The following is a 10,000-nucleotide window of genomic DNA, read 5'->3' as shown; positions in this document are numbered from 1 at the left end:
GTAGGACTGGGGAGGGGTTTTAGCTCTGTGTCAAGCAGTATGTAGGGCTGGGGAGGGGGTTTTAGCTCTGTGTCAAGCAGTATGTAGGACTGGGGAGGGGTTTTAGCTCTGGTCAAGCAGTATGTAGGACTGGGGAGGGGTTTTAGCTCTGTGTCAAGCAGTATGTAGGACTGGGGAGTATGTGTCAGGTATGTAGGACTGGGGAGGGGTTTTAGCTCTGTGTCAAGCAGTATGTAGGACTGGGGAGGGGGTTTTAGCTCTGTGTCAAGCAGTATGTAGGACTGGGGAGGGGTTTTAGCTCTGTGTCAAGCAGTATGTAGGACTGGGGAGGGGTTTTAGCTCTGCGTCAAGCAGTATGTAGGACTGGGGAGGGGGTTTTAGCTCTGTGTCAAGCAGTATGTAGGACTGGGGAGGGGTTTTAGCTCTGTGTCAAGCAGTATGTAGGACTGGGGAGGGGTTTTAGCTCTGTGTCAAGCAGTATGTAGGGCTGGGGAGGGGGTTTTAGCTCTGTGTCAAGCAGTATGTAGGACTGGGGAGGGGGTTTTAGCTCTGTGTCAAGCAGTATGTAGGACTGGGGAGGGGTTTTAGCTCTGTGTCAAGCAGTATGTAGGGCTGGGGAGGGGGTTTTAGCTCTGTGTCAAGCAGTATGTAGGGCTAGTATGTAGGCAGTATGTAGGGCTGGGGAGGGGTTTTAGCTCTGTGTCAAGCAGTATGTAGGACTGGGGAGGGGGTTTTAGCTCTGTGTCAAGCAGTATGTAGGACTGGGGAGGGGTTTTAGCTCTGTGTCAAGCAGTATGTAGGACTGGGGAGGGGGTTTTAGCTCTGTGTCAAGCAGTATGTAGGACTGGGGAGGGGTTTTAGCTCTGTGTCAAGCAGTATGTAGGACTGGGGAGGGGTTTTAGCTCTGGTCAAGCAGTATGTAGTGCTGGGGAGGGGTTTTAGCTCTGCGTCAAGCAGTATGTAGGGCTGGGGAGGGGGTTTTAGCTCTGTCAAGCAGTATGTAGTGCTGGGGAGGGGGTTTTAGCTCTGTCAAGCAGTATGTAGGACTGGGGAGGGGGTTTTAGCTCTGTGTCAAGCAGTATGTAGGACTGGGGAGGGGGTTTTAGCTCTGTGTCAAGCAGTATGTAGTGCTGGGGAGGGGGTTTTAGCTCTGTCAAGCAGTATGTAGGACTGGGGAGGGGGTTTTAGCTCTGTGTCAAGCAGTATGTAGGACTGGGGAGGGGGTTTTAGCTCTGGTCAAGCAGTATGTAGGACTGGGGAGGGGGTTTTAGCTCTGTGTCAAGCAGTATGTAGGGCTGGGGAGGGGTTTTAGCTGGGGATGTAGGGCTGGGGAGGGGGTTTTAGCTCTGTGTCAAGCAGTATGTAGGGCTGGGGAGGGGTTTTAGCTCTGTGTCAAGCAGTATGTAGGACTGGGGAGGGGTTTTAGCTCTGTGTCAAGCAGTATGTAGGGCTGGGGAGGGGGTTTTAGCTCTGTGTCAAGCAGTATGTAGGACTGGGGAGGGGTTTTAGCTCTGTGTCAAGCAGTATGTAGGGCTGGGGAGGGGGTTTTAGCTCTGTGTCAAGCAGTATGTAGGACTGGGGAGGGGGTTTTAGCTCTGTGTCAAGCAGTATGTAGGACTGGGGAGGGGGTTTTAGCTCTGTGTCAAGCAGTATGTAGGACTGGGGAGGGGTTTTAGCTCTGTGTCAAGCAGTATGTAGGACTAGGGAGGGGTTTTAGCTCTGTGGGTAGGGGGGGAGGGGGTTTTAGCTCTGTCAAGCAGTATGTAGGACTGGGGAGGGGGTTTTAGCTCTGTGTCAAGCAGTATGTAGGACTGGGGAGGGGGTTTTAGCTCTGGTCAAGCAGTATGTAGTGCTGGGGAGGGGGTTTTAGCTCTGCGTCAAGCAGTATGTAGGGCTGGGGAGGGGTTTTAGCTCTGTGTCAAGCAGTATGTAGGGCTGGGGAGGGGGTTTTAGCTCTGTGTCAAGCAGTATGTAGGGCTGGGGAGGGGGTTTTAGCTCTGTGTCAAGCAGTATGTAGGGCTGGGGAGGGGGTTTTAGCTCTGCGTCAAGCAGTATGTAGGACTGGGGAGGGGGTTTTAGCTCTGTGTCAAGCAGTATGTAGGACTGGGGAGGGGGTTTTAGCTCTGTGTCAAGCAGTATGTAGGACTGGGGAGGGGGTTTTAGCTGTGTCAAGCAGTATGTAGTGCTGGGGAGGGGTTTTAGCTCTGCGTCAAGCAGTATGTAGGACTGGGGAGGGGTTTTAGCTCTGTGTCAAGCAGTATGTAGGACTGGGGAGGGGGTTTAGCTCTGCGTCAAGCAGTATGTAGGACTGGGGAGGGGGTTTTAGCTCTGTGTCAAGCAGTATGTAGGGCTGGGGAGGGGGTTTTAGCTCTGTCAAGCAGTATGTAGGGCTGGGGAGGGGGTTTTAGCTCTGCGTCAAGCAGTATGTAGGGCTGGGGAGGGGGTTTTAGCTCTGCGTCAAGCAGTATGTAGGGCTGGGGAGGGGGTTTTAGCTCTGTGTCAAGCAGTATGTAGGACTGGGGAGGGGTTTTAGCTCTGTGTCAAGCAGTATGTAGGACTGGGGGGGGTTTTAGGGGTTTTTTAGCTCTGTGTCAAGCAGTATGTAGGGCTGGGGAGGGGGTTTTAGCTCTGTGTCAAGCAGTATGTAGGGCTGGGGAGGGGGTTTTAGCTCTGTGTCAAGCAGTATGTAGGGCTGGGGAGGGGGTTTTAGCTCTGTGTCAAGCAGTATGTAGGACTGGGGAGGGGGTTTTAGCTCTGTGTCAAGCAGTATGTAGGGCTGGGGAGGGGTTTTAGCTCTGTGTCAAGCAGTATGTAGGGCTGGGGAGGGGGTTTTAGCTCTGTGTCAAGCAGTATGTAGGGCTGGGGAGGGGGTTTTAGCTCTGTGTCAAGCAGTATGTAGGACTGGGGAGGGGTTTTAGCTCTGTGTCAAGCAGTATGTAGGACTGGGGAGGGGTTTTAGCTCTGTGTCAAGCAGTATGTAGGACTGGGGAGGGGGTTTTAGCTCTGTGTCAAGCAGTATGTAGGGCTGGGGAGGGGTTTTAGCTCTGTGTCAAGCAGTATGTAGGGCTGGGGAGGGGGTTTTAGCTCTGTGTCAAGCAGTATGTAGGACTGGGGAGGGGTTTTAGCTCTGTGTCAAGCAGTATGTAGGACTGGGAGGGGTTTTAGCTCTGTGTCAAGCAGTATGTAGGACTGGGGAGGGGTTTTAGCTCTGTGTCAAGCAGTATGTAGGGCTGGGGGGGGGTTTTAGCTCTGTGTCAAGCAGTATGTAGGACTGGGGAGGGGGTTTTAGCTCTGTGTCAAGCAGTATGTAGGACTGGGGAGGGGTTTTAGCTCTGCGTCAAGGTATGTAGGACTGGGGAGGGTTTTAGCTCTGTGTCAAGCAGTATGTAGGACTAGGGGAGGGGGTTTTAGGGTCAAGCAGTATGTAGGACTGGGGAGGGGGTTTTGGCTGCGTCAAGCAGTATGTAGGACTGGGGAGGGGGTTTTAGCTCTGTCAAGCAGTATGTAGGACTGGGGAGGGGTTTTAGCTCTGTGTCAAGCAGTATGTAGGACTGGGGAGGGGGTTTTAGCTCTGTGTCAAGCAGTATGTAGGACTGGGGAGGGGTTTTAGCTCTGGTCAAGCAGTATGTAGGACTGGGGAGGGGGTTTTCAGCTCTGGGGAGGGGGTTTTAGCGTCAAGCAGTATGTAGGACTGGGGAGGGGTTTTAGCTCTGGTCAAGCAGTATGTAGGACTGGGGAGGGGTTTTAGCTCTGTGTCAAGCAGTATGTAGGGCTGGGGAGGGGGTTTTAGCTCTGTCAAGCAGTATGTAGGGCTGGGGAGGGGGTTTTAGCTCTGTGTCAAGCAGTATGTAGGACTGGGGAGGGGTTTTAGCTCTGTGTCAAGCAGTATGTAGGGCTGGGGAGGGGTTTTAGCTCTGTGTCAAGCAGTATGTAGGACTGGGGAGGGGGTTTTAGCTCTGTGTCAAGCAGTATGTAGGACTGGGGAGGGGTTTTAGCTCTGTGTCAAGCAGTATGTAGGACTGGGGAGGGGGTTTTAGCTCTGTGTCAAGCAGTATGTAGGACTGGGGAGGGGGTTTTAGCTCTGTGTCAAGCAGTATGTAGGACTGGGGAGGGGGTTTTAGCTCTGTGTCAAGCAGTATGTAGGACTGGGGAGGGGGTTTTAGCTCTGCGTCAAGCAGTATGTAGGACTGGGGAGGGGGTTTTAGCTCTGCGTCAAGCAGTATGTAGGACTGGGGAGGGGGTTTTAGCTCTGTCAAGCAGTATGTAGGACTGGGGAGGGGGTTTTAGCTCTGCGTCAAGGCCTTATGCACTTTGTTCTACCGAGGGGAAATATGGTGATTCGCTCATCATCACGATGTTCATCCAGTCACCTCCCCGGCCGGACCATCTCACGGTCTCGTGCCGTTTGCCACAGAACCTCCTTCTGGGTTTGTCTGAGTGTAACGTGTGCCGTCTCCTCAGGCGGTGCCTTTTTTAAGTGACTCAGTGGGACAAGTGACAAAAGAGATGAGATGCGATTCCCTCCGTTCTGAGGTAGTAAACAGTGCATCATTCTCCCTCGCTCCCCCCTCTCTTTCTCTCTGGGAGGTCATGAAGAGACGCTGCTCATGACAGCTCAGTTAAAAGACATGCCTCTGAACTGCTACGTTTTTGGGGGGGGCTGGGTGTGTCCGTGGCTCACACGCATAGTCTATGAGCAGAGGTCTTGTTTTACATCGATTTAGCCAGGAAATCCCTAGATTTGCGAGCGACTGTTTATCTGGAACCTGTGCCTTGCGCCATTCTCTTTAAATTTCCCCCCACATGGGCCAGCCCCCTCTTGGCAATTTGCCTTCTAGCCAATGAGCTTCAGCCCCTCTATTTGAGTGACAGCTTGCCAGAACCACACACGGCAGAGGGAGTGCAAGGATATGGCGCACATATACGATGTAATACGCCCATTTTCCGCTTCCGCTTTTGTCTGGTTAACGCCCCCTTCAGAACTACTGGCTAAAAAAGTGTGCCAAAGTACCCGAGAATCTCTTTAACCGCAGCACACTCGTTCATCTAGTTTTGTGTGTGTGTGCGTGCGTAAGTGTTAGCATGTGTGTGTGTGTACTCTGTGTGTACAGTGTTACTGTGAGATGACCCCGTTCTTTAAACAACCTCGTCTTCCTGTGACAGGGAGGCCAGAGTTGACTGTTGTGGTGTTTTGTGTACCGTGACAGTCGCTCGTGGAGAGGAGAAGTGTGACTGTTGTGGTGTTTTGTGTACCGTGACAGTCGCTCGTGGAGAGGAGAAGTGTGACTGTTATGGTGTTTTGTGTACCGTGACAGTCGCTCGTAGAGAGGAGAAGTGTGACTGTTGTGGTGTTTTGTGTACCGTGACAGTCGCTCGTGGAGAGGAGAAGTGTGACTGTTGTGGTGTTTTGTGTACCGTGACAGTCGCTCGTAGAGGGAGAAGTGTGACTGTTGTGGTGTTTTGTGTACAGTGACAGTCGCTCGTAGAGAGGAGAAGTGTGACTGTTGTGGTGTTTTGTGTACCGTGACAGTCGCTCGTGGAGAGGAGAAGTGTGACTGTTGTGGTGTTTTGTGTACAGTGACAGTCGCTCGTAGAGAGGAGAAGTGTGACTGTTGTGGTGTTTTGTGTACAGTGACAGTCGCTCGTAGAGAGGAGAAGTGTGACTGTTGTGGTGTTTTGTGTACCGTGACAGTCACTCGTAGAGAGGAGAAGTGTGACTGTTGTGGTGTTTTGTGTACCGTGACAGAGAGGAGAAGTGTGACTGTTGTGGTGTTTTGTGTACCGTGACAGTCGCTCGTAGAGAGGAGAAGTGTGACTGTTGTGGTGTTTTGTGTACCGTGACAGTCGCTCGTGGAGAGAAGTGTGACTGTTGTGGTGTTTTGTGTAGTGACAGTCGCTGTGACTGTTGTGGTGTTTTGTGTACAGTGACAGTCGCTCGTAGAGAGGAGAAGTGTGACTGTTGTGGTGTTTTGTGTACCGTGACAGTCGCTCGTGGAGAGGAGAAGTGTGACTGTTGTGGTGTTTTGTGTACAGTGACAGTCGCTCGTAGAGAGGAGAAGTGTGACTGTTGTGGTGTTTTGTGTACAGTGACAGTCGCTCGTAGAGAGGAGAAGTGTGACTGTTGTGGTGTTTTGTGTACAGTGACAGTCGCTCGTAGAGAGGAGAAGTGTGACTGTTGTGGTGTTTTGTGTACCGTGACAGTCGCTCGTGGAGAGGAGAAGTGTGACTGTTGTGGTGTTTTGTGTACAGTGACAGTCGCTCGTAGAGAGGAGAAGTGTGACTGTTGTGGTGTTTTGTGTACCGTGACAGTCGCTCGTGGAGAGGAGAAGTGTGACTGTTGTGGTGTTTTGTGTACAGTGACAGTCGCTCGTAGAGAGGAGAAGTGTGACTGTTGTGGTGTTTTGTGTACCGTGACAGTCGCTCGTGGAGAGGAGAAGTGTGACTGTTGTGGTGTTTTGTGTACAGTGACAGTCGCTCGTGGAGAGGAGAAGTGTGACTGTTGTGGTGTTTTGTGTACAGTGACAGTCGCTCGTGGAGAGGAGAAGTGTGACTGTTGTGGTGTTTTGTGTACAGTGACAGTCGCTCGTAGAGAGGAGAAGTGTGACTGTTGTGGTGTTTTGTGTACAGTGACAGTCGCTCGTAGAGAGGAGAAGTGTGACTGTTGTGGTGTTTTGTGTACAGTGACAGTCGCTCGTAGAGAGGAGAAGTGTGACTGTTGTGGTGTTTTGTGTACAGTGACAGTCGCTCGTAGAAGACTGTTCTAATGTCCTCTCTTCCCTTTTTTCCCCCTCTCTCCTCTACCCATCCTCCTCCACCTGTCCCTCCTCCTCGCCCCCCACCTTCTGGTAGCCAAGGTTTCTACCCGGGCAGGGTAGTCGCTTCCTGGGGGGCGGCGGGGCCAAGTCGAGTCAATTGATGGGATGTCGTCTGACAAAATGGACTTGATCTGTATTGCTCTGCTCCCAGTGGTTTTAGGGCCGCTCGTATTTTGATCTTTTCTGTAAACCCACACTACCAGTTCTACCACTGCAGAGCGATCAGGCGGGGCAAGGATTTGGAGCGAAGGGGAAGACGGCGCCCAGTAGCATACGTGTTTTTGTCTCTGCAAGGTCGTTCCCCGTGTCATCTCGTTAGCCCGTCTATTTTAGCGGCAGTAATGCTAATTGGCTAATGCCCTGGGAAGAGACGGGTGCATGCGCCGGGAAGGCAATGGGCGGGTTACCACGGCGATGCCCGGGCTAGTTTCTGAGCGCTGTTTCCGACGGGTTCCAGTAGATGGTGTGTGTGGCGAGTGGTTTTTTTTCGTGATAATAGGCAGACTGTAGAGGTTCGAGCTGACGCCGCTATCGCTCCCTGTCATTGTGGTCCGTCTGAGTCACATTGCAGACTGTGTGTGTGTCTGATAGGGGATTGGCTCAATGAGATGAGAATCTTGTTCTCTTGAGGCCAATCCACTACAGGCCTCAGTCTTGAAGGAAAGGGCTGTGTGTGGAAGTCAACCCCGGCAGCTTTGTTGACAGTGGGGTGGCCTTCTCCTGCAGTTAGTTCAAAACACACACACACACACGTGTCCTCAAATAGAATTGTATAATTGGTATCGTAATGTCAAAGAAACAACTATGTGTGTGTTTCTCTGTTTTCAGGTTTTCTGCTGTTCAAAGATTTCTGTTTGACTGAAATCGACGAGGCCGTGCCACAGCTCAAGTTCTACGAAGAGGTAGGAACATTTACACTACATGACCAAAAGTATGTGGACACCTGCCCGTCAGACATCTCATTCCAAACTCAAGGACATTAATATGGAGTTGGTCCCCTCTTTGCCGCTATAACAGCCTCCACTCTTCTGGAAAGGCTTTTCAGTAGATGTTGGAAACTTGCTGCAGGGACTTGCTTCCATTCAGCCACAAAAGCATTAGTGAGGTCGGGCGATTCCAATTTATCCCAAAGGTGTTGAGGTCAGGGCTCTGTGCAGGCCAGTCAAGTTCTTACACACCGATCTCAACAAACCATTTATGTATGGACCTCACCTTGTGCAGGGGAGCATTGTCATGCTTAAACAGGAAAGGGCCTTCCCCAAACTGTTGCCACAAATGAGGAAGCATAGAATCATCTAGAATGTCATTGTATGCTGTAGCGTTAAGGTTTCTCTTCACTGGAACTAAGGGGCCTAAGTCCCAACCATGAAAAACATCCCCATACCATTATTCCATCTCCACCAAACTTTACAGTTGTAACTATACATTGGGTCAGGTAGGCTTGTTTGCGGCTGCTCGGCCATGGAAACCCATTTCGCGAAGCTCCCGACGAACAGTTCTTGCTTCCAGAGGCAGCTTGTAACTCGGTAGTGAGTGTTGCAACTGTGGACAGATGATTTTTGCACCCTACAGCACTCGGCGGTCCCGTTCTGTGAGCTTGTGTGGCCTTACCACTTCCTGGCTGAGCTGTTGCTCCTAGACGTTTCCACTTCACAATAACAGCACTTACAGTTGACCGGGGGCAGCCCAAGCAGGGCAGGAATTTGACGAACTGACTTGTTGGACAGGTGGCATCCTGTGACTCAGCCATGATTGAAAGTCACTGAGCTCTCCAGTACGGGCCATTCTACTGCCAATGTTTGTCTATGGCGATTGCACGGCGGTGTGCCTGATTTTACACACCTGTCAACAATGGCTGTGGCTGAAAGAGGCAGGATCCACTCGTTTGAAGGGGTGTCCACATACTTTTGTAGATAACTTGTATATCTTTCAATCTGTCTGCCTCAACTGTCTCTCTACCCTTTTGCTTTCTCTCTCTCACTCTCTCTCTTTCTCTCTCTCACTCTCTCTCTCTTTCTCTCTCTCACTCTCTCTCACTTTCTCTCTCACTCTATTTCTCTCTCTCACTCTTTCTCTCTCTCACTCTATTTCTCTCTCTTTCTCTCTCTCACTCGCTCTTTCTCTCTCACTCTCTCTCAATCTCTCTCTCTCACTCTCTCTCTCTTTCTCGCTCTTTCTCTCTCTCTCACTCTCTCTCAATCTCTCTCTCTCTCTCACTCTCTCTTTCCCTCTTTCTCTCTCTCACTCACTCACTCACTCACTCACTCACATTGGTCAGAGATCAGGAGTCTAGTGTGTTGTCCGTTGGATTTGCGGGCATGTGAGAAGTTTGAGATTAGGCTAATTCCATGGTGTGTTTCAGAGGAAGTGTGTGTGTGTTAACCCCTGTGTGTGTCAGATTAAGGACTACGAGAAGTTGGACTCTGAAGAGGAGAGGTTGTGCCGTAGCCGACAGATCTATGACGGCTACATCATGAAGGAACTCCTCTCCTGCTCACATGTAAGGACACGACGTCAACACGGGACACACACCCAACACAGCGTGAAACACAGCCTGAAAACCGCCACGCCCACGTCAGCCTGAAATGGGTTTATGTTCCTCTCAGGGAGCAAGTTTACATGATTAGACATCATGGAACACCCCGACCGTGCTAAAACCGTTGGCCAAACTGCACTGGGAAAGACTCATTTATTGTTGCTATATTTGTTTCACCCCCCCCCCCCCCATATCCTTGTGGACCCCCCCTTTTCTGTCTCTCTCAGGCCTTCTCTAAGAAAGCAGTGGATCACGTTCAGACTCACCTGGCCAAGAAGCAGGTGCCTCCCTCTCTCTTCCAGGTGAGTAACACGCACTGACTCCCGTTTGTGTGTCCACGCAGCCCCACACCCGGGAGGGACGTGAACTTTGCTGCTTTTCACGGCAATATTCGCCGCTTCGGTTACCCAAAAAATCCACGCGTATCGTGTGGATGCGAAGCAGCAACAACAGAAAAAACAACAAAACACATGTTATGATGGGACGGTCTGTTTCTCATGTGGAAATCATTGGCTGAGCACAGAATGCATCCCTACTCTCCCTCCAAAAAGAATCCAAACGGACTTCAGAGTGTGAAGTTGGTCGTATTTACCCGAAAGTCTACTAAAGTGCCTATTTACATAGTTTTGTTCATGTGCTAGGTCATTTT

General features: G+C 51.1%; 1 protein-coding gene across 1 annotated transcript in view; it reads left to right on the top strand.

Annotated features, from left to right (window-relative positions):
• The window catches only part of LOC135544586 (G protein-coupled receptor kinase 3-like), a 66,653-nt gene that overhangs the window by 24,765 nt on the left and 31,888 nt on the right, over positions 1 to 10,000 (top strand). Inside the window, exons 3-5 of the mRNA XM_064972315.1 lie at positions 7,644 to 7,717; positions 9,214 to 9,315; positions 9,579 to 9,653. Of these exons, the coding sequence (XP_064828387.1) occupies positions 7,644 to 7,717; positions 9,214 to 9,315; positions 9,579 to 9,653 (251 nt within the window). The remainder of the gene's footprint in view (positions 1 to 7,643; positions 7,718 to 9,213; positions 9,316 to 9,578; positions 9,654 to 10,000) is intronic.

Source organism: Oncorhynchus masou, chromosome 8 (assembly GCF_036934945.1).
Source record: "Oncorhynchus masou masou isolate Uvic2021 chromosome 8, UVic_Omas_1.1, whole genome shotgun sequence".
NCBI classification, from domain to species: domain Eukaryota; kingdom Metazoa; phylum Chordata; class Actinopteri; order Salmoniformes; family Salmonidae; genus Oncorhynchus; species Oncorhynchus masou.
The sequence above is the reverse complement of the archived record's forward strand: the minus strand, read 5'-3'. Positions and strand labels throughout refer to the sequence as shown.